This window comes from Elephantulus edwardii, unplaced genomic scaffold (genome assembly GCF_000299155.1).
Source record: "Elephantulus edwardii isolate Elephantulus edwardi_28Jun2011 unplaced genomic scaffold, EleEdw1.0 scaffold00280, whole genome shotgun sequence".
Taxonomy (NCBI): domain Eukaryota; kingdom Metazoa; phylum Chordata; class Mammalia; order Macroscelidea; family Macroscelididae; genus Elephantulus; species Elephantulus edwardii.
Window position 1 is genome coordinate 755,835 of NW_006400030.1, and position 24,912 is coordinate 780,746.

The 24,912-nt window shown below is 43.5% G+C and overlaps 1 protein-coding gene across 1 annotated transcript in view; it reads right to left on the bottom strand.

Annotated features, from left to right (window-relative positions):
• TBX15 (T-box 15) overlaps window positions 1-24,251 on the bottom strand; it is a 155,575-nt gene extending 131,324 nt beyond the window's left edge. The window contains exon 1 of the mRNA XM_006900313.1: window positions 24,047-24,251. Within this exon, the coding sequence (XP_006900375.1) occupies window positions 24,047-24,251 (205 nt within the window). The remainder of the gene's footprint in view (window positions 1-24,046) is intronic.
• Between the last annotated feature and the right edge of the window lie 661 nt (window positions 24,252-24,912).

Genomic DNA, 24,912 nt, shown 5'->3' on the forward strand with positions numbered 1-24,912 from the left:
CTGCACATTTATTTGTGAAGAAATCTGCAAGTGATTATGACTAGTAATAATTTTTTTAAATGGGATACTAATCAGCATATTTGCTAATTAATGTTTTGATTTAGTCAAGCATCTTAATTAAATCATTTCAAAACTGAAGGTCCCAAGTGACTCACTAATTGGTGGCCATTTCATATTTTACAGTGGTAAAAATAATGTGTAAAAATGCTAGAAACGAAAACACCTTTTTTTTTCTTTTTTTAATTCTAGTAAGGAGTAGCATTGTTGATGCTGTTGTTAGGTGCCACTGAATCAGTTCTGACTCACACTAACCCTGCGTGACACAAAACCAAATGCTGTCCACTCTGGGCAAGAATTACAACTGTTGCTGCATTCAGGTCCATTATGGCAGAGACTGTGTCAATCCACCCACCCCACTGAGGGTCTTGTTCTCCACTATTCCTCTATATTACCAAGCATGATGCTCTTCTCCAGGGACTAGTCCCTCCTAATAACACAGCCTCCCTTCAAAGCAACATCCTGGCTGTTATTTCCTCTGGAATAAATGAATTTGTTTTCCCGGCAATCTGATTAATATACCCAATATTCTTCACCAACACCATAACTTAATTGCATAAGTGTTTCAGTCATCCTTATTGATTATCCAGCTTTCAGATGTTTATGAAGAGACTGAAAAAAAATTCTGACTTGACCCAAGTACATTCTAGTCCTCAAGGTGACATCTTTGTTATTCAATACTTTAAAGAGGTCTTTTGTAGCAGATTTGCCAAGAGCAATAGGTCATTTGATGTCTTGACTGCTGCTTTATTAGATGGTGTTTTTAGACAACATTTTAATCAAAACTATGTAAAATAATGTGCTCACAAGCATTGATCTCAGGTTTTCTGTTCTCTGTGTGCCTGACAAATACAGCCAGGTTACATCAAAGTAACAGCTCATCTACCAATTCAGTGGGCCAAATTCATCACTTACGTGAAGGAGGAAAACAAGCAGAAGACAAAAGTTGAAACAGTTGTTGGAAGCCAAGTAGATAAAAGTACATGTTAACCAAATGTTTCATTTTTCAACTTTGTTACACTTAATTTGGTGTTACATTCAGGTCTAAACAATTTCCTAAGAATTTCAAATTTTAAGGGGAGCTCCCTCAGTGAAGCTGCATGAAATTAAATTTAATTATAATTTAATTCACTTCCAAAAGGGTATTCTGCTGTCAGTGATAAAACCCTGAAGGAGTTTCATTTTCCATGACCTCTATAAAATAACAAGTTGTGTTTGCCACAACCAGAAAAACATCCTGAGCCTCATTTGCCTAGGGAGTCCTGTAATCAGACACTCCTTACTGCCTCTATTTTATTTCAACAGCCACAAGTCACTCCTGTTAAAACAAAAAGCAGTTTCCTGACCTTGCTCTGTAATGAATGTTCTCAGTTATGACATTTATTTGGGTGCTAGCATAACTGTTAAAATGGCTTTAAAAATACAGGTTCCAGAATATTCTTACCATGTGCCAAACATGCGCTGTTGAGTTTCTTTTCTCCCCAGCCATACTAAGAAAAGGAAATCTACAACACTGATTTCCAAGCTTGGTGCTCATAAAAATTATCCTATGAACTATTCTGGAATACTTCAAATCCTCCTTCTTGTCCAGGACTCCTGAACAGAATCTCCAGAGATGGAACCCCAGAATTTGCTAGTGAAAAGTTGGTGGTTCAAACTCACCAGTCACATTGTGAGAGGACGATGAGGTAGTTGGTTCCTGTGAAGATTTACAGGCTCAGAAACCCTGCAGGGCAGTTTTACTCCATCCTATAAGGTATCTGAGAGTCAGAATAAAATTGACAGCACTGAGTTCAGTAAGTGTGTGGATACATAACATTTTTCCTTCACAGGGTTCTTTCCACTGAATTGTTGTTGGTTGCCTTTGAGTTGAGCATGACTCATAGCAACCCTATGAACAGAAGGCCTCTCTATAACCATCGACATTTATCAAAGTTCATAGAGTTTCATAGAGTTTCAGGAGGCATGCTGTTTAGGAAGTGGACGCCACTCCTGCTTCCATTTCTACTTTAAAATGGCATTAGAGACTCTTCTCTACCCAAACATAAACAATATTTTAGAAGTTGGCCATTGTATAACATTTTGAATTTGTCGTTAATTCTCTAAGGTTCAAGGAAACTAGACACTTTTCAAGCACATGCATTGGCTGCACTAAGATTCAATGCAAAAATGCACTGAGCATGGTAACTCGGGAGATAAAATTAAAAGCATCGAATATCCAAAATGGTTCAATTTCTCCATTCCTGCAAAAACACAGGATTCACTATAAGAAGATACACCTTACATTTTAGCAAACTTCATGTGTGGAAATCCAACTTTAATGAAGAGATAGGAATTTGCCTTTGTTTTAATCAGTGGGCACTTCAAATGGGCAAACATCCTTTGTGTACTGAAATAGCACTTGAGCATCTAAAAAAGTACATACATATACATTTTATGGAAACTCACATACAGTATTTGAATAAGTGAAGTTCACTAATACCTAAACAGAAATCCCACTGGTTAAAATAAAATGTGTATTTCTTTACAGATTATTCAAATAACAGAAAATAAACAATTAATTCTTACACTCCTAGAAAAAGTTTGCACTTGTCAATAAATAGTCTGTTTTGCTGATGCTGCAACATGAGAAAGAAAAGAACCAGAAACTCTAAGTATGGAAACTAGTTTGAGGGGCTGGGTGTTCTGGTGTGGGCTCTGAAGACAAAGCTGGTGCCACCACTCCCATGCAAACAGCATGTGTGATGTGGATTTTGGATTCCAGTCTGCAGTGAGTCCTCTAGCCTTCTAGTTACAGACGGCTTCCCTGTTTGTCCAGATCCCTTTCCAGATAAGGCAAAAGGCTTCAAACTTAATCTTAAGTATCAGGGACTCCAAGTTTCTTTGAAAAGTATACATGTAGATAGTATTAAAAAAACAATTTGGACTTCTCTTAAAACAGATTGACTCAAACGTCATGTATCACCTGTGACAGATTACAATAATATCTGAAGTAAAGAGAAGTTACTCTGAAAGTTATAAAAGATGGCTCTCAAAATAGTTTGATCTCTTTCCTAAGGTGACTATACCAACTTATTAAATATCCAGAATAAATTTGTTTACTCCTTATAACTAGTGTAGCTCAAAAGATCAGGATCTTTCTTAATATCCTCTCTTTCAGCAAAATGCCTACAGCTTTATGACGTAGAAAAAGGTGAGCTCATGCACAGCCACCACTGAACAGGCTGCAGCAGAGCTTCTAGACTAAGACAAGACTAAGAAGAAAGATGTGATGATTTACTTCAGCCAATGAAGCCCATATGGGTCACAATAGTCTGAGCTGTACCTAATAGTGAGAGTAGTAAAGAACCAGGCACTAATACATTCCACTGTGCATAGGGTCACCAGGAATAACGTTCTAACTCCATAGCAGCAAACCAAAATAAGGTGGTGACCCTCAGGGATCAGTGGTTGTTGATCCTGACTCTCTGGACCATGAGAGATGTGAAGGGAAATGTATATTTTAGTTAGGGATTGAGGATACCAAGGAATGATGACATTTGAGGTCACATGTTGTTAAAAGATGCTCTTGAGTTGGCTGTGACCTTCTGAAGGCCAGAACATAACCCTGCCTGACACTGTGTCACCCTCTGTGACACTGTGTCACCCACTGTGACACTGTGTTCCTAAAGAGCAATATATGCTCCCTTGGATGCATTTTAGCACGAAAAGCCACATTGCCCTTCAGAGGTATGGAAATTAGGTTCTTCATGGCCTACAGCTGGATTTGGTGAGCTGTTGTACAACCCCTCCTACGTGGAATTCCTGAGTCACATTCTCTTTCTAAAGAGATCCAGAATAGACACCATATGGGAATGGAAGACTCACAAAAGACACCAGGACGTCTGATGATCCTTATTCTCATTAGCTGTTAATAGCAATGCATTTCTCCATTCTGAGACCCATGAACTCATTCTGAAGAAATATAGGAATGACTCAGCATCAAGGATTGAACTACGGGAAGTTCATCAGTGTCATTCCACTCATTTAATACAAAATGTAAAGAAATGCTCTTGCCCGACAACTTGTAGCTGAAGGCACCAACTCACCCCAGTCTGACGGCCTCCTGATTAGGTCTGGCTGCCTGAGGCTGTCTCCTCTCCACTGTGTTTACAATACACTTACATGCTTGGATTATCATTATGGCACAGAAGCCACAGGCCCTGCAGAGCTCCCTATGACACTTAAGTGCCTTAGCAATCACCCATCACTATGGCTTCATAATCTAGAGTCCATGAGAAAAAAAGAAATAGATATATACCCTTTTCTCTAAAGCAAATTCCACTTAGAGACAAACAAAGTAGGTTCTAAGACATTCAGGACAAAAATAAGTAACTAAATATTATTGGTTTTCACACTGACAAAGTTAAGGATTTTATAAACAATTTGGGTGGCAGCAAAAAGTACCTGGCATTCTATGTATGACTCTGTCTCTGGTTCTTCTCTCTCCGTGTGCTTGTTCTGAACTGCATTCTCACAGTGCTGTCTCACATTCCTCAGCCCTTCATCCTGCTCAAAAGTTACCTTATGTTTTCTAAGCCTTCCCCCTTTTCCTCTTCTGACAACCTGTCTTCTCCCCCATCATGGGGTTGAGCCCTGAGCTGGGACCTCCTGTCAGCCTGCTCACATATTCCCCACTGCTCCTGGGATGGAAAAGCCAGAAGAATTTCTCTTGTTCTGCTTCAACTTAACCCAACTCTGCTTTCTCAGGCAAACACATGCAATCTGTCTTTCATTTAGTAATATTTCTGCACTTCTATTTAACACTGGGGATTTTCAGATTGCCTTTCATTCAATTCCTTTTTCTCTCTTGCTGGGCAGGAAATAGAGGCTGCTGGACATAAGGCCTGAAACAAATAAGGAAAGATAGAGCAGAGTTACTCCCAGAAACTAATTGCACTTCTAAATGCTAATCCCTACTTAGGAGAGAACTCCCAAAACCAGGCTCCAAGCAGGTAGCATTTAGCAAATTCTGCCTATAAAAACACCTGGCTAATTGTATAATTTTCAGTCTTTTCCTTTTTACTACACTCCATAATCTTACTTTCATTACAAAAAAGAGACTCCAGTATAGAGAGATCAACTGAAAAGTCTGAGCTCACACCTAGAAGGACTCATAGGGCCCTAATCCACCTCATACTGGGTCTCCAAGACCATCTTGCAGCCTAACCATCTGTAAATAGGCTGCAACATACAGAGAACATCTCTAACATTTGACATCTATCCACTCAGTTTAACAAATGTTCACTGAGTGCTAACGGGGATTCAAAAATGAGTAAGACACAGTAGTCTCTCTCTCCAGGGTTTTCAAGTCAAGTCAGAGCTTATAAAATAAGTGTGCCTTCAAAAAAGTTATACTTTAAGGCAAAATGTGTTAAGTGTCACAAAAAAGGTGCAAAGCATTAACATTTGCAGGGTTCTACTTCACCCCTTCTTCCTGTGTAGAAAAATCCTAAAATGTAGAAAAGTACTGTGCACTGTATATGTGTGTATGTCTGTGTACATATGTTTGTGTACATAAATACAAATAAAGATGATCACAGAACTAAGAGAAATTATCAAGATGACTGTCTCCTTAGGTTCCAGCATAAACCATCCAAAAGTCTAGTGGTAATTGTCAACTAAATAGGACAAAAACGATGATGGCAGGTGTACATCCTACCAAGGAAAAAAAAGGCTAAAGTCAAACTACTGGTAGCATGAAGCCAGCAGTATGCTATGAAGCCAACAGGCAGGATAAAAACCTTGTAATTTATTCAGGTTATTTGGTCATTACAAGAGAAGTTTCCTAAAGTAGTGACCAATTGGAAGTATTCTACATGTTTAAGATCCTGGAGAATTGAAAATTACTAGCTGGTATTCCCTTGCAACTATAAAGTCACAGAAGCACATGGACACCACTTTGAGAGATCATTGAGGGGTTCCTAAAGAGAAGATCCCTATAACAGATTCCAAGTGAAGACAAAGTTGAAGGCATGCAAGAACTTACTTCCACTATGGTAATAACTGCAATTGTGTAGCTACCATACACAGTTTTCTGAAGTCATCCCATGTTTGAATGTGCCCATTTTGTCAATCAACATTTGTATTAAATTTCCCTTCTCCATCTTGGAAGTTGTTTTGCTATATTAGGTGTTTAAGACTTGTCTTAAATAGGATAAACTTTCTTCAGAAGGTATGTTAGGGCAAGAGACAGAGGAGCACAAACAATGATCTGAAGGATGATATTACTGTCTTCATTTTAAATGTGGTGGTGGTGGTGGTGTTGTTGTTGTTTACTACCAAGTTGGAATCAAGCCCAAGCCATGGTATTTCCAATTGTTTCATTTACATATGAAAGTTGGACAATGAATAAGAAAGAGTAAGTAAGAACTGATGCCTTTGGATTATTTATCAAGGACTCCCAAAAAATGAACAAATCTGTCTGGCAGTGAGGGTGCTCCTTAGAGGATTCTAGCCACAGGCAAGAACTTACACAATGAAAGTAAGTTCTTGCAGCTAATCTTGGCCTCAAATACTTCAGGTATGTTTTCAGGAGAGGTCAGTCCTTAGAAAAAGACATCATACTGAGAAAGAGACAGAGTCATCAAAAGAGTGGAAGATCTTCAACAAGTTGGATGGACACCATGACTATAACAATATACTCAAGCATGGTCAACACCGTGTGGATGGTATGAGACGGGGCAAGGTTCAGATCTGCTGCTCACAGGATTGCTTGTAGTCAACTTGAAGACACCTAACAATTCTGCCTCTTTAGCCACAGGTAGAGTGCAGGATTTACAAAACATCACAAGATGGAGAGTAATCACACAATACTGGGAATCACAGCCTAATCGAGTTTCATGACTTTAGGGACACAATTGGTCTGTGACAGTGACTGGGCACAGAGAAGCTAAGTCACTTGCCCAAGATTATAAAGACAGAGCTCTTTTCTTAAGTCAGATCTATCTGACCTCAAAGCCCATGCTCTTTCTTATCCACTATGTAGTGTTTTAGCCTCCACTTACTATGCTAGTTTCCCACACCAGGCAACATCTTTTGCTTCTAGGCGATGAAGGACCGTCTGCTTTCTATAACATGTCATAACTCATTTACCAATAGAGGCCATCCAATGCAACACAGGGTGGGTACCAAGTTGACAAGATGATGGATGAAAACCCCTCAAGAATCAGAAAAGCGTTGGGTGAAAAACCCCTCAAAAGTCTCTATCTATCCACATGCCCAAAAATTGGTCTTGCAACAAGGCCAGATCCGTCATCTCAGCACTCACCAGCAATGAGCTACACAGCTGTGGAGGCCCCACAATTTGGGCAGGAAAACAGACAGGCAAAGAAAAAGAAGAATGTAGTCAAGCCCCAAGGAAAAAATGTTAACATCCGGAACCAATTCACCCACGCAAGCTAAGGAACCGTTACACCCAGCTCCTCTCCATCACACCCCTCAATCCCCCAGCCCTCCCTCACACACACACACACACACACACACACACACACACACCTCCTTTCCAGGGCTTGGCTTATTATTTGCTCACCCATACAGCAGTCAAATTGGCCTGTGTCTGTAAAAAGCACCTCCCGCAGTACCACCCAGTCAGAATATCACAGAGATGCCTTAAATCTTTGTGATGTCACAGTCTAATCTGGGTAATGCACAGTTGCACCAGATGGGATCTAATGTTCCCAGGATTAATGCTAGTCATGCCACTAGTGCTTTGAATGCTAAAGGAAAAAAGAAATGGCCAAGGCTTGTTCCACAGCTTATTGAATCTACATTTCTAATTGGGCAGACCACATGGGTAAAAAACCAGTAAATCACTTATGGTGGCAGCATTCCTCTCACCTTGGGCCTCACCTTGCATTTCAAGAGCTTGGCTCCACATAGATTCCTTGGAGAAAGAAATGGACCAAAAAATGCATATACTTCTGTTGCTCCAAAATTGTACCAAATCCCACCAATCAGTTGCCTGCACAGAGTGGGGCTGGTAATGGGAGAGATAAAAACTTCAAAACAAAAACAGACTTTACATCTTTCTGTTTTTCAACCTATAGAACCATGTTTCTGTCACTGGGCAGAATCTTGAGGAATATGACAGGTCATCCAGCTAACTCATTGCTGTCAAGGTGAAACCAACTCATTATGAACCCTCCTGTGGGTTTTTAGAAGCTCTAAGTTGCACAGGAGGAGACAGCCTTTCTTTCTCCCATGGAATGGCTAGTGGATTCAAATAGCCTGTCTTCAGGTTAGCATTGCAACTCTTTACCCACAACAATTAAGCAAATAAATACAGTGAAACCAGTGAGAGACAGAATTGAAGGGGTTGCCTTGTTTTCCTGGGTCTCACAAGTTTTCTGCCCTTAACAGGGTATTTTCTGCTCTACTGCCCTCTCTTAGTAGAAAAGGTTTTAGTTTTTCTTCTTTGACAGATTTCTTCCTTTACTCAAGTTCTGATTTCCACAGGCTTACTGTCCATTAATAGTTAAGTCCACATGCCAAAACCAGGGTGTGTAAGTTTTCTCCAAATCCCTCTTGGAGACATCGCAGACATCCTAAGAGAGGAAGGACACTTGGAGTGGGCGGAAAAGTCATGGAAAGACAGTGAACAGGTGGGCTTTCAAAAACCTCACAAATGCATTGTTAAGTTTCCTGAAAATTATTGCTTAGATCACACCCAAGTACAGCACAGTCCCCACACTGTAAAGAAGCATGGCGTGTGAGAGTTTATGAGGATGAAAGATTTCTGAAAATAATTTATCCTATATCAAACAAAGCTACTCCAAATAGAGCTGTTATAAAATAAATGAATCCAACAGTCACTCAGAGGTTAAAGTTAAAGCCGGGACAGAGAGCGGGTGTCCTTGCCTTGGGTCCTCAAGGCGGTTTCCTAATCCTCAAGCATTAAAAAGAAGCCACTGTGGAAATCAGGATCTCTTCCTTTGTAAATTCAATCCATGGCAAAGGGATTTCAGCTGTGATTGCTGAGTTTGGAAAAAAAGCCACAGTACTTAGAAATGCATGAATTGCCCGTCACTGCAACTGATATGTTTCTAAGCTGTTCCATTTTGAATCAATTACCAATAAGATTCCATCCACCCCATTGTGAATGGAGAAGGGTGAAACAGAGCCATTGACATTTCCTCTCAATTTTGCTGCACGAAAAGGATAGGAAGGTTTTAGATCAAATTCCGTGTGTAGCCACCTTATTTCTAACACTGATATTTCTGTGCACTTAGAAGGAACGGAGCTCTGGTGGCTTAGCGGTAAGGAATTGTGCCACCAACCCAAAGGCAAATGGTTCAAATCTACCAGCTGTTCTGTGGGAGAAAGATGGGCAATCTCTTCTTGTGTGAGTTAATGCCTCTGAAAACTTGCTGGAGGTGCTATGGGTCAGTTCTGACTCGAACAACAAGGTTAAGAAGAAGGAGCCTCAAGTGGTCTCATCTATAGGAAGGTGTGTTGCTAACCGGAAAGCTTCTAACTCAAAGGTGGTGGCAGCGGCATCTCAGGATAAAGACAGGCCATCTTCTCCCAGCCTCAGAAACCTGCTGGAGGGTCGGCTACGAATCGCTTCTGACTATACAGTAAGGTTCCTTTTAAGGTTTGGGTGGGGTAGATTTCATTGAATCCCTTACACAAACCCCACCCCATGCTTAGAAAACCAAGTCTGTAGCACTGTCACACCCAGTGGGTATGCAGAGGGCAGCCTGGGAAACCAGTCTCATGCTCCTTGTGTAGGAACTAAACCAATCTCATGCTCCTTGTGTAGGAACTAAAGACAAAGCCAAGGAGTTCCAAGTGGCATAATGATTCCTCCCTAACCAAAAGCTGGAGACGAACCCGCCAGCAGCTCTGTACCTGTAAAGAGTTATGGCCTTGAAAACCCTATGAGGCAGTTCAACTCTGTCCTGTGAGTTCAGAATGGGCTTGGGGCAACGGATTTGGGGGCTTGGTTTTGTTTTAACAAGAACAGCAATCTATAAGGGTTATTTTTGGTTAGGAATCCATAGGTGGTACAAACTTTAACAGGTACAGATGTTAGCCAAAAATCACCCAGAAAGTCTGGTGGCCTAGTGGCAAGAAGCTGCGCTTGCAATACCAAAGGTGTGTGCGGTTAGGATCCACTGGATGTGCTCCACTGGAGAAGGAGGGGTAATTTCCTCCTGTGCCAGTCAGATCCGATTTGATGGTATACAACAATTAAAAAAAAAAAAATCACCCAGAAACACTCAAGAAAAAAGACCTAACAATCTACTTCAAGAATTGGCCCCTGAAAATACAACGAAAAACAGTTCTCCTCTTACACACAGGATCAACTTCACTGCACCTGGGCTTTTCTGGCTTTTGTGAGTTCACTGTGAATGTTCTGAGATAAGATTAATGCTGACAAAACTGAAGTCCTGGTGGCACAGTGGATTAAACACTAGCATGCTGATCACAGGGTCAGCTGTTTGAACCTACCAGCTGTTTCCTTAACAATACAACACTGGAAAGCCTATGAGGTAGTTCCAATCTGTCCTTTATGGTCACCATGACTCAGAAATTACTTTCTTGACAGTAAGTTTGGTGTCGTGTCAAGAGACTAAAATATATAGAAAGTCCATTCAGGAGATAAAATGTGGAGTGAAGAGTCTATATTGAAGGCTGAGGACTGAGTTCCATTCAGAGCAGATGGTTTCCTCTTCCTCTGTAAGGGAGAGGCCTAAGCATTTCCAATGCTATTTCTGTGAAAAAGGACATCATATGATTTAGCCATTGTATGAACACCATATTATATCTAGTATATATGCTTGTAGGAAGGGAGCTGGTGGCCTAGCTGTAAAAAATTGCTCTGCCAACCCAAAGGCACTCACTCACTTCAAATGCACCAGCTTCTCTGAGGGAAAAGGATGAGCAATCTTCTCCCATGCAATTTAATACCTCTCAACACCTGACAAGGGCCAGCCAGCTATTGGTCAGGTCTGACTCGGCAGTACACAGCAGCAAATATACCTCCAGTGAGCTTTGGTAATCCAGTGAGTAAAGAATTATGCTGCCAACCCAAAGGCAGGTAGTTCAAACCCTTTGGTTGACACGGAGAAAGATGGGCAATCTCCTTCCTTGCTTTACAGCCTCTAAAAACCCTCTGGCACACAACAACAAAAATCCTCTAGAGGGAGCTCTGGTGACCTAGTGGTAAGAAGCTACAATGCAATCCCGAAGGCACGCTGTTCAAATCCATCAGCTGCTCCACGGGAGCAGGATAGGCAGTCTTCTCCCATGCAATTTACTGTGTCTGAAAACCTGTGGGAAGGTCAGCTATGGGTTAGTTCTAACTTGATGGTATACAACAACAAGAAGAACCCTCTAGAGGGTCAGCTATGAGTTTGCTCCAACTCTACAACAAATAACAACAAATATACGTCTGTCTGACTCAAGGGTATACAACAAGATGCATTCAACAAATTAATATCAAAGTGACCTCCACACTCGCTCTCTGTTAGCTCCAATCTGAGGGGTTTTTCAAACTTGTACCTGCAATTGGCTGCCTCTGGTCACATCACATTCTCTAGCAGGTCTTAGGACCCAAGTCAAAGTTTGGCACTTACTCAAAAAGGTGAACATAGAAATTCCATATGACCCAGCTATTCCACTACTTGGAATAAGCCCTGAGAATATGAGAACTGAGGCATAAACTGATATTTGTACACCAATGTTCATAGCAGCATTATTCATCATTGTAAGAACATGGAAACAGCCCAAATGCCCAACCACAAATAAATGGATTGAGAAATTATGGTACATTCACACAATGGAATACCATGCAGCATGCAGGAGCAATAACTTTGTAAATCATTACCTAACTTGGGAGGGACTGGAGACCATTATGCTGAGTGAAATAACTCAGTCCCTCAAGGATAAATAGTATATAAGACTGTTATTGTAGAATGAGTATAAGAATCCAGGAGAAGTGGGAGAGGTTGGAAGCAGAGTGATGTGGATGTACAGGGGAAAAGGGGACTAATCATTGGGTTGTACAATTTGATGAAGGGGGGGGGTAAGGGAAAGTGAAAGAATTTGTTCTAATTTGTATTAGAATTTTGTAAATAACCTAATGGGGGGAAAAAAACAAATAAACAACCCAAAATCTGAAGCCTTGAAGAACAGAAAAGAGTAGCCACAAAGGCCCTAACCTACACAGGTGAGTTGAGCAGGGCTAGTGCCAATGGCAACTGTGGGAGCCAAGACACCGCAACCCCACGCTGACCACCATCACCGGCTTGATTCCTCGCACATTTCCAAGAAAGCCCTCCCTCCCAACCCCACTGGTGTCTATGTGGTCAGATGTTGCCCAAATGGACATTTATGTAGCACATACCTATAAATAAAGTGTGAGTGTAAGAACTTTTTTTAAAAAAGTAAATGATCAAATCCAGGCTTGTTTTCTAGAAAGATGGAAAATGTGCAAACTACGGCAGCCAGATGTGGGTTCTAACACAATGTCTGGAGCTTTTGCTGTTTCTCTGGCAAGGTGGGAGGAGGGGAGAGGGTTATGTGGAGAATTTTCCTACTTGGTTTTTTTTCTTTTTTTTTCTTCCTTGGCTTTCAGCTTTCTCTTTGAGCCTTAATCAAGCAACACCTACCAATTCTTTCTCACAGCTTCAATCTCTCGGTATAATTGGCTCATTTTGCCACAGAATCCTATGCTTTACAAAGGCCTTGTGAAAATGCATCTTCCTTACTTTCTGTGAGATAAAGTTTGGCCTTTTTTGGGATTATTGAGCTATGTGTGGCAATATTATAGAATGAACCAAAGAAAATAATCACAGTCCTGAAGCACTGGTAAAACTGAGTCCCAACCTCTGTAAAATCCTTTTTTTCTACTATGTCAGTTTCTAGGTCCCCATCCTAGACACTCTTCTTCCGTCAGATGGAGCACTGACATCTTACCTCAGGGAAGCTTGAATATCAACATGCCCAAAATTCTATTTTATCCATATTCACACAGATGGAGATTCAGCACTTTGTTTCTAACCATAAATAAAGTGAAAATCAGTAATTAAATCCCAAACATTCCATTCAAGCAATATGTTAGGGAAGAAGCATGGTTGGGGCTACACATTACAATCAATTGCAAATCTTTATCCAAGCTTGTCACTGATCTAAGTGATTATTATCAATTCAACTGATCAACTGATTGTTGAAGTTAATCAGAGTTCAACTGCTAGAATAATCGGCACTGTATTAAATCCTGAATTCCTCTGTACGCACTACTTTCTTTAATCTGCACTGCAACAAACTTTGGAGGGATACTTTCATTATTTCACTCTCACAGATGCATAAACAGGGTTAAGAAAAGTTAAGTAACTTACTGGAGGCCACACTATTAGCAGTCTCACCCGAGGGACCTGAGTGAGGTTTTACCACTCAAACCAACTATAACCGAACTCACTGCTGTCAAGTCATTAGCAACTCATAGTGACCCTCCATCAGGACTCCTAGGCTTTAAGTCTTTATGAAAGGAGACTAAGCATCTTTTACTGACAAAGAGCCTAGTGAATTTGAACCACCAATCCCATGGTGGTCATGACATATTATGCAGTGCGCTACCATAAGACACTTTTTAGCCATTGTTGTGTGCTATCGAGTTGGAACCAACTCATCTCTGGTCTTCCAGCAGGTTTTCAAAGGCTGTAAACTGCACAGGAGGAGACTGCTCATCTTTCTCCTGCTAAGCAGCTGGTGGATTTGAACCAAGTACTTTTGAGATTGCGGTGCAAGTTCTTACCACTAGGTCACCAGCGCTCCCTACTTAACAATTATACCACATAATTTACCTGTTCACTATACTGAAATGATTATAATAATAACTATCTCACATGAGTATTTTGGACTGATAGAAAAATAGAGATACACGTCTAGCACAGTGACTGGCAGTATACAATGAACATTGCTATTATTATTGCTCTCATTTTGTTATAATTATCCCCATTTTGTTCTATTTATTAAACATTTGCTATGTGCCAGTCATTTGTACTAAGCTTAATGCAAAAGCAGCTAATGTCCTTGTCCCACAATATTTACAGAATAGGAGTGAGAGCTAAAGACCAGTAAATCCACAAGCTCCATGATGATGACACACATGGGCACGGGCACTGGGACAGTGAACAATGGGACATCAAATAAGGGTGAGAAGCTACCATTGGAGATGAAAGCTCAGTTGCAGGAGTCAGTTAGGAAATAAAATCTCGCAAGATAGAAACATGAGAAAGCCTCCGATGTGTGTGCTAGGCCCAGTCTTGTACCTGACCCTGACCTCTAGTTCAGCAGCTATGAATAGAGGTCTTGAACGCTAAGCTGTCTTCTGATCTATCTTGTTGACAAGCGTTTTGCCTGTTACTAAGTCATCCTTTTAGCAGTCTCACGTCTCTGCCAGATCAAGATCTCGGCTTAACAGACATGTGGAAAATAGTTTCTAGTGCTTAATGTCAGCCTCAAAAAGTAATGGGGTAAGGGGGGGCAGTGAATTTACTTTTGGGGGGGTTTGAGTGGTCCCAACAACTGATGAAATTGCTCCTTATTCTCAATCCTCATTTTCCAAATATGCAAACTTTTTCTAGTTGTTTCTGGGAAAGACAAAAAAAAAAACAACCCAAAAACTCTCACATTTCCTTTAAATTCAAGAATGCCCTAGAACCCAATGGTCAAAGGGGCTCTGTATGTTCACAGGAATAATAATGGGTTAAAACAAGCACAGAGGACTAGGACCCACTGAGCTAGGACTTCTGAACATATGATACTAATTTTGAAATATTTCAAGAGCTATATGAAAGATTTTTAATTCTAACCCTGAAATCATACACTTTTTTTTCTCTGCCTGTATGAATATTAGGGTGACTTTCTACAATACTCCTAAAATGTTCTTTATTCTAACAAATCAAAGAGTGAATTCAGCAATGGGCCAGGTATATTTGGAGGAAAGGTGAATATCTTGGAATATTAAAAAGTTAATGGGATCACAGAATTGTAAAGCTTCAGGAGAACTGGATGTCATCTGAGCCTGTGTCCCTCAATTCACGGACAGAACTGAGGCCTCAGCTGTGACTATGAAACAACTCTTGAGCAATTTTCTTTCCAGCACTAATATATCTACCTTCAAAAGAAATATTCCTGGTTCCAATATTAATGGCAAAGCCAGAACTAGAATCTAGGTCTCCTAATACATGAAGTATAATATAGAATAAGAGGGCCTGTGTTGAAAGTTTTGAAGTCTAGTGAAAACTTACAGAACATCCACATAAGCAATTAAGGATTCTGAAAATGTTTTACAAGTTAGAATTTCTCTGGTGGCACAGTGGCTAAATGCTCAGCTGCTAACCCAAAAGTCAGTGATTCAAACCCACCAACAGCTCTGTGAGAAAAGACTGGACAATCTGCTCTGGTAAAGATTCCAGCTTAGGAAAACCTCTGGCATGCAACATTTCTCTTCAAGCTTATTCATACCGTGAATTTCCTAACTCTGTTTTGGAGTTTGGTGTTTTTTATTTTTTGGGTTTTTTTAAATAATGCATGGATAGAATCTTGCCCTTCCTTGAGCCTTACTGTAAAAAACAAACAAACAAAAAACAAACCGGAAAACTTACTACCTTTCTGAATTGGGTAAGCTTGGTCAAACAAAAGAGATACATTGCTGTGTTCACTATCACTTATAGGCACAATTTTTACCCTAGCTCACTGTGAGAATCAATTTTTATCTTCCCCCCCACACACACACCCCCTTCCTCAGGTGCAAGAAGCAGAGGCCTGAAACATCCAAGTCATCTAACCCTTAGGCTTATGATGGAGGCGCTGGGTGGGGCCTACTTGCCCTCTGGAGCTAGGATGCCTCCAGGGTAGGATTTACCTCTATAAGACCGCTTAGGGCAGAACCTGACCACAAAACTGTCATTTTTCAATCTACTTTGTAAAGTTGTGTGGTTTCCATTATTTATTTTGACTTTTTAAAAGCACCTCCTTTCTAACCTTCAGGAACTGCAAGAAGGACAAACGTTTCTTGTTGCCTCCTGTAGGGAGTATGGCCAGACTCAGGCACCCAGGGATCCTCTGCATCTCAAACCCACTGACCAGTCGGCTCCTTTTTTATCAGACTGCCTACAATATTCACTGACCCTAGAATTACCCATTTGGAAATGGTTAGAGATTAAAAGTTCTTCAAGCCAGAGGATTCTTGGTTTCTAATTGCTAATGTTTGAAGTCAGTCTGATTCCTCAGAAATTTGTTCAGCCTGATGAAAGCAAAATGCTCAAACTCCCCTCAGGGCTCGAGGTGTAAGATCTTTGGGTTCGGGATTTTTTGAAGGGAGTGGGGGTGAAGTTATTGCTTCTTTGTTTTGAATTTTCTGCTGATTTAAATGGTCTTCTACCAAGGCCACCAGGGTAATCTCAGGGTTCCCACATTATCCAGGATATAATTAGAGCTGAAAAGGGAACCCACTAGCTCTCCTCGGTTTCAAAGGCCCAGCGATCAAGCCCTGCGCGCCTCTCAGTGCCCAGGGCGAGAGACCAGGCGCGCAGCGCGAGTCCCAGGCGAAGCCGGCAACTCCAGTCCGGCTTCGCGGGCGCGGCAGGCCGGGGCGGGGGCTGCGGCCCAGTCCACTGACTCTGGAAGGTCACAGAAGCTAGCCTATTTTCCCAAGAATAGGTCCACGGGAAGAGATGCAATCGCAGTTCCTGCGGCGGCGAAACGTCATCTGCAGATTTTTTGGAGGGGGAACAAATGGATGTTTTCAGCCTATGTGTGGGAGGTTGGGAGAGAACAGGATGTCAGGGAGAGAAGTGTGTAGGGGGAAAAGGGAAAGTAGAGGGAGGGGGCGGTTTTCTTGAATCTGGGATTTTAAAAAATACTTTCCCCTGGCGGCAAAGGGGCAGCAAAGAGGAGGCAGAAGGTGTTGCGAGAAAAAAAGAGTGATTCCACCAGTTGAGAGCTAGTCAGTAAACTCCCCAGGATCGCAGCGCGGAGCATATTCAATTCATCGGGCCCTTCCATGAGTTTCACAGACTGTATATCTGATTGTCTCTTCTCTCTCCCTTTTGGTTATCAACCCACTACGCCCTCTGGGCGCCTGACGTACATAGCAGGAACCTCCAAAGGGCCCTTTCAGAGGGAATCTCCTGTAATTAGTAGGGTGGGGTTTTTCAATTTGTTTTTTCAAGAAAGCTGTATTGGAATATCATTTATATAAATAAGAAATAGAATTTTATTGTTTTCTTGTTTAATCTTCCAGTAAGTGTGACAGCATTTGAGAAATAAGCTCATTTAAGCCTCGGCAACTATTCTGTCAAAAAAATAATAGGAGAGGAAATAAGAGTTTTACGTACCCTGGATTTCATGGGTATCCAGTTAATTTTCCCAAATCAAATGCTTCTATCATTTTTTCAATATCCATCATTACTATCCAAATGTCCCTTGGTTATACATGGTTTACTCTGTGCATAGAAGAAATTACTCTCAGAACACAAAGCAGCTTTTGTCCTGTCAACATGAAGATGGCATCATTTGTAAAATAAAATGCCAAATTTAGTTGAGGTGGGTAGGCGGAATCCCTCTTTGTTTTTGAAGTTTTTAAAAAAAAATGTTATCTGTGTATGTTCACATCCTGGTTGTCCTCTTAAGACTTTGGTGAAAGTCATCAGTTAATTTCAGAGTTAAACGAAAATTCATAATGCATAGAATTTGCAAATCTGGGCATCTCTAGAACTAATAAGCGATACCTAACAGTGACAAAATTTCTGAACTTTGACATTTTAAATGTTCCCAGTTTGATAAACTGATTATATATACATAGACTCTCTATCTTACATTTTATAATGTTGGTCATCCACCAAATTTGTAAAAACCAATACAATTGTTTATGCAAATATATATGTGTATTAAAATACAATTGTGTATGCAAATGCATATGTATATGAAAAAAGACATACTACATATGAATAAAGGGCAAAGCTGGAGCTCGATACTAGCTGATTTTTAGAATAAAAAGCAGTGGGTGCAAGGCCTGTTTTCACTTCTAGTATCAAAGGCTTATCACCAGTTTGTACTCAGCAAAATGTTCTGCCTCAAAGTGAAGCCATTAATGGTGCTGAATAAATGTTGATTGGTCGTCAACAGTTGCTTGAATCCCCCCACCTCTTCCCATTTCACAGCAGGTCCTCTCTACTAAGTCTCATTTTCCACCCTTGACACTTAGAGTAAGGGCCTCACTTAAATTAACTAATGATTATCCTTCCCCAAAGAAGTGTAAACAGACCCTAATTTATAATTTTGCTAATTGCTGTTCCCAGTGCTGACCCCCAAGTATCTCAGTCACATACATATAAAATTCCAGGCTCACCAGAAACCAAATAAAGCAAAGCAAAAATAAACAGCATCGATGAGAGAGAATAGAAAAAGATTCCACATTCCATCAGTTCCTTACTTTTCCCTTTTGTGGAAAAGTATCCAAAAGGTCAAAACATAAACCTCAGATGAATAAAATGGCTTAGATAGTCCCTCCTGCTGAACTACTTTGGATCTCTTGGGAGTAAAAAAGCAATAAGACACTATAATAAGGAGAATCATCATCTGATAGATTTCTGCAGTTCCAAAAGGGAAGGTGAAATGCCAATTTGTTCTTTATCCCTAAGCAATCTCTACAGTTCACCTTGCTGATGTTTTCTCTGCAGCCACTCCGGAAAAGGAATTTACATTTTAGAAGTAATCATTTTTTTCCCCCAGGTGTGAGAAGTAAAGTTCCATCTGAGCTCATAATTATGGTTTCTAAAAGGTTCATCATTTATAATCTTTTTTGGCAACAGAGAAAACGATTGTGATACTAGTAATGTCCTTGGAGAGACTTGGATGGACACAGTGTTTCAGTCTTCTGAGCCAAAATGTATTTGTGCCTCTCTCCTTGAGGTCCATTGTGAAGGATTAATGATGAAGGGCTTACTTCCATTAAATTTACTTCCCCATAAGCAAAGGAAATCAAATGGATAAACGTGAGGGTAATGCAGGAATAGGAACACAAATCACCAATATTAAGATTTTTCGTTTGGGCCCCCACGTTAAGCTTTTGATGCCATTCTTCACTTTAAAACTATCTGTATGGATTAAAAAGAATTTCAATTCCTACGGTGATTAAAAGATGTTTCTAATATTATTCAAAAAGTATAGTGTAGTATAGTATATAGTATTAGTATAGCGGAGAGAAATGAGAGGGAAATGGCTTTGGTCTGTTTCTGTACCAAGTCGAGCTCCACTGAAGTGGCGTTCAAGTCCGCTAAATTTAAAGCTCCCCACTCCCACCCCCTGCCGCTCCTGCTTGAAAGGTCTCCCATACACTTTTCTCTCTCGGAATTTTACTCATGACATCAGGAAACCTAAAATGTTCTGCTCTAAGTACAAATATCAATAGTACCGAGCAAGCCTTGGAAGATTGGAATTCCGTGCGCCCCTGTGTGCACAGCTCTATCTGGCTCTCCCTTCAGTGCATTAGGCCTGCGCACACCGCAGGTTCTCCAGGGTGTAGAGGTGACCAGCAAGGGTGTACTCTGGCCCCGTTAAAGGACAGGCAGTCCTCTGCCCCTTCGTTCGTCTTCCTGTTACCCAGAGCCTTTCATAAGGATATTCTGTAGCGCGAGAAAGGAGCCTTCGGAAATGTAAACTCAACCCACTTAAGTACCAAGGTCTCCCCGCTCCCGGGCGCCCACTGCCCTTGAGCAACGCGCTGTGGTTGTTTCTAAGAGGTGCAGAGGGGAGTTAACACAGAATGTCTCCACAGCCGCTCCTGTGCGGCGCTTTCACAACCCTGTGCACTCAGGGGTTGTCTGATTTCGCTGCCAGACCACATCGAAGAAAAGGTTCCGCACAATCATCCCTAGAGAGACAATCATACTAACTTGGACAATGGCAAATTCAGATCTAGCCTCCCTTCCTCATGCTGCCCTTTTCGTACAAGGTCACTTACCAAAGATCCTTTGGGCCTGGCAGGCCCGATTCGAATCGCAGGCGAGTCCAACTTGCCCTAATTTGGCTCATCTCTTCAGGCAGGCCCACACTGTGCAGAGGCGCTCGTACTGGGCTGAGCGAGGCCAGCTGGACAAGGATTCCTCACCCGGACCCCACCCTAGCCAGACCTTTGGGTGTCTCAATTCTTCGACCACATGGTCTTGCCCTGGCACTACTGTATAAGTCTTGGCTGGTGTCAGTCTAAGCAAACAGATTTACCCTACCTCCCTCAGTCTCATCACTTTTTCTGTTAGTTAAATATGTTTTCTTCCTCCGTTTTCATCCTATGTTTCCCTATTGGGTGGAGTGGGTGGAGGAGTGATGTCAGAATTTAAATTTTGATGTTTCCCACTGAACAAACAAGTCGTAAACTGACAGATCAATTATATAAGCAAACTGATCACGGTAACTCAATAAAATATTTTTTTTAGGAAAAAAACCCAAGATGAAAGGTGGCCTGGAGTAACCAGGTTTCTGTGTGGGCTATCCTTGCTTAATTTCATCAGGTGTCTGCGCGGGTCCGTGTAAACCACGCAGCGCGGGCAGGCGCGCGTGCTCGTGTGCAAGGAGCGTCGCTCGGCCAGTGCGACCCTCGGCTCTGTCCTGTGCGCCCACCCGCGTGCGCCGTCACCTCCCCGGGCCTTGGGGGCGCCGGGATACCGAACTTCTAATTCTGGCAAAGGAAATCCTTCCGCAGAAGGTTTGAATTATTTTTCGCCGCGGGAGACCAGGCCTAGACCACGCTGCGCTAGGGATTTGGGCCGGAAAGGTCCAACCCAGAGCGGGAGCAGAGGCTAGGGTCTGGGCGCAGATGGTGGCTGAAATAGACTTCTCAGGCCCGAAGCCGCAGGTCAGGCTTTCATTCCTTGCAGCTTGGCGGAGGCAGAGACAAGCAGGGCAGAGCGCTGGGATCCTAGGAGATGGGTTTTAAGACCCTCTCTTGACCTACAGGACGCGGTCCCTACGGTTTCTCAAAAAAAAAAGGCGAGTATATGCATGGTTGTGATAGCGAGTGCGCCACATCACAGGCCTCTTTCCAAAGTTTGGCCGGCCTCGGAATTTTTCAGGGCTACTAAACCCGGTGGAAAATTTTGAAATACGTACTGTGCGCCCTCTGACGTGTGAACGCCTACAGCGCGCGGGCCAGCCTGGTTCCCCGCTGTTGCAGGTTGGAGCCCCGGGCTGCGGGCTCTTGGGGGCCTGCTAAAATCAGCCTAGTGCGGACAGAAAAACGGCCCGTATATAAACAGAAGGCCGCAAAGAAGTCTACAAAAAAAAATAAATAAATAAATAAAAATAGTGAAACAGTTCAGTCTGGCCCTGGGTTGTCTGAGGATCCCTGGGGTTTGTAGCTTGAGAAGAAAGGGGTTGAAAACCCGGACACTAGTTAGAGAGGGATGAGGGTGAGAACATTAATACAATGGCTCCAAGCGGGTGTTGTGAATCTGTGTTCTATCCCTCCCCAGCCCCGTGGCACTTTTGGGGTTTTGTTGAGTTTTCCCTCTTCTGGTTACAAGGTCAAGAGAGGAAGAGAGGGAAGAAGATGCACGTAGTGACGCAAGTACCCGCATGCCCTAAGTTAGAAAAGCCCGTTTGGGCAAAATCTTGCGGTCCACTGTGGCCTGTTCTGGGCACAGTGGGGTGGCCTGAATACACACACACACACACACACACACACACACACACACACACACTCATGTACAAACTTTAATACTTCTAAATGTGGTCTTGGAATTGTAGAGTGCTGTACGGGGCGAGAACTGGAAGAAACTCGAGGCCTAAAAGGGACAAGCAAACCCTGAACGCGAAAGCATTGGCTACCGCCCTGTTCCCAGAGCTCGGTGCAATTGGACAAGAGGCCAACAAGACGCTAAGCCTCCCTCCGGCCACGGCGCCCTTTTAGTGGAAGTTTTTTTCCTGCGTCTGTATGCTGGCTCCTTAGAAAACCTTGGCCAGTATCAGGCTCCAACTTGGGGATCCCCTTGGCCTGGTTTTTAGCCCGGCTCTGCAGAAGATCTGTCCCAGCCCTTGCTCCACAAATGTATTTTCGTTTTCTCTCTAATCTAAGCGCTATCTTTCTGCCATTAATTTTAAAACTTATTTTCGTAAGAGTAATAAAACTTTCTACTTTCTAGAGTTCTTCTAGGTCAGATCCCCCTACACCCCAATAGCGACCGGTGGAAGTTTGTGGCGATGATGAGAATCCGTATCTATCCCTCTTGAGCTGCTCTCCTTCTCAGAACCCTTCACTTAATCCTTCCAAGAACTGCTAGCTGATTCTGTGCTCCTTCTCCCCTCCTCGCCGCCCCCCCCCGCATCTTTTAAATAAGCGACCCCAGAATGGTGCTGCGTGAACTGGGACCTCCTGAAAGAAATGTTCCAGCGGACAGAATGTCTGCCACGACTAAATAAGATCTACTATTTCTATGGCCGAGAAAATAAAATTAACGACCGGCCCAAATTGTGATTTGTCCTGAGGCCTAGCAGAAAGACCACTAGCTGTGTGAAGGCCTAGAAAGACTGTGACAGCAGACTACTGTGATGAGGAAACTGGGTCTGGCCCGATACATGAAATAACATTCGCCACGAGTTCCTTTCTGGGGTGCCCACGCAGGGGTTTGCGTGGACAGGCACTCGCACCCACACTCAGAGTAAGACTTAAGCGGACGAAATAAATCTCCACTTAATTTTCTTTTCATCGACTAATAAAAATAATTCCCCAACACTTAGCCCAAATACCGTATCGCGCCACAAGAACACGGAGAATTCATAAAACCCTGTCTCTGCAAGTCACCCGCTAATCGCGTTATTATTAGCCTCGGGAGCATGGAAATTGAACTGTCACTGCCGAAGGCAAAAATGTAAGCGACAGCTGTCCCTCCTCGGGTCGGCCTGCCTTCAAGGCCAGGATCCGAGATCTGCTCCCGAGCTCTCGGATCCGCTGTGGGCCGCTCCCCCACCTCCCTAGGCTTGCCTGCGCGGGGACCGCGGACCGCTTCCCCAGCCTGGCTGGTGGGCAGGGATTCCCTCCAGTGTGTTTTAGAAGCTCGGGTGGGCCGGGAAGTTGCTTTAAGTGTACAAAGCAAGCTATGAGCGCTGTGTGCGCGCGCCGCCGCCGCCGCCGCCGCCGCCAGATTCTACTGACAACAGCTGTTCCCTCGGGCTGTTTTGCACAGTTGAAATCTTGGCACTTCATAGGAAACATCGTTGGCCCCCTCCTCTCAGAGTTCTATTAAGATACAGACATCGACATCTGCCCTGTGTTTTACGTGTTGTGTGCACATAATATGCACAGAATGCACAGAGATCTGAGATACAAATTAATTGTACATCTGGCTCCACAAATACACACAAAAATGTGGGTCTTAGGGTAAGGATCTAACGTTCACTCTTCTTCCCACAACTCCAACAGAATACAAATGGAATTATACTCCCTGGCCCCGGGAAGAGGGGAAACACAACTTGAGTCCCAGAAAAGCTGGTAGGAGAAGGCGAGGACTCGGTCGAAGATTAAATGGGCAAGGTGGGCATTTCCTGACAGGGCATTTGAGGGTCCCCAAATCCGCACCCGTCAGACTGGCATATGGGAAGCAAGTTAAGTCTCTCACTCCCCTGCGTCCGTAGCGGTTACCTTCGACCCATGCCCCTACTAACCCCCAGGGGCCTGCGGCAGCGATAAGCCTCCTCCCTTGACATTGGTGCGGCAGCGATAAGCCTCCTCCCTTGACATTGGTGACGAAAGTGTAAAGTTCAGAATTGTCTCCTAAATTGGTTCCAATTAATTTAGGGCGGTCCAAAGCATTTGCAATAAACAAAATGGGGGGGGGCGATCTCGCGTTGGAGCAGCGCTAGGGACAAGGCCTCCCTTCTCCCCACTCGGCCCGGTGCCCCCACACTACCCGCCTAAGGAGGTCCAGCCCAACGCACTCACCCGGGTGGGGCTCCAGGCAGTGCGTGGCCGAGTCCTCGGTGTCTCCGAGCGGGCCCGCCGGGCTCAGCGCCTCCATGGACAGGTCCAACCCCTTCTCCTCCCAGTCTCGCAGTTTCCGCTTTTTATTTGAGCCGATCAAGGCTTCAACGGAGAAGGCATGTGCTCGCGAGCTCAGGGCGACTGCAGATCTTCTCCTTTCACTCATTTTAGCCGCCCGCACCCCGGCCCGGCTCACTCCGCTCCTCCGCAGCAGCCCGCGCCCTCGCACTCCGAGCGCCCGCCGCGCTGGGCCCGGGCAAGGCGGCGGCGCGGCGGCCGAGGCCGAGGCGGAGGCGGCTCGGCGGGTCTCTGCGCCCTCCCCCGCCCTCCGCAGCAGGCTCGGACAGGCGCCCCCAGCTGCCCCAGCCGCTAGGATCGAGCGCGGGGAGCGCCGCCCGCCCGCTGCATGAGCGCCTAAGTCCGGATTTCCCACCCAAAGGGGCAGGCGCTCACAAGCTGCACCGACTGGACTTCATTTTTTTTTTTTTTTTAATTCTCTCTCTCCTCCCTCTCTGTTTCTCTCCTCCCTCTAACTCTTCCTTTCTCAGTCTTCCCGTCCTTCCTTGTTTGAAACTTCTGGGAAACTTTTCCCCCCCTAAGTTCCTCCCTTCTCGAGAAGCTGGGGGCAGACAGTGCGCTCCCGTCCGAGGGGCAAGGGAGAGGGAGGGGGGAGGAAGAGAAAGATTGAGGGGGGGAAAAAAAGTCAGCCCCCGACCAATGGCGAGGAGGGAACAGGAGAAAGCCTGAGAGCGCGGGCCAATGACAGAGGGGGAGAGACTGAGGCTTCGGCCAAGGCTCTGCGCCCTGGCGTCCCTGGGAAGCTCCAG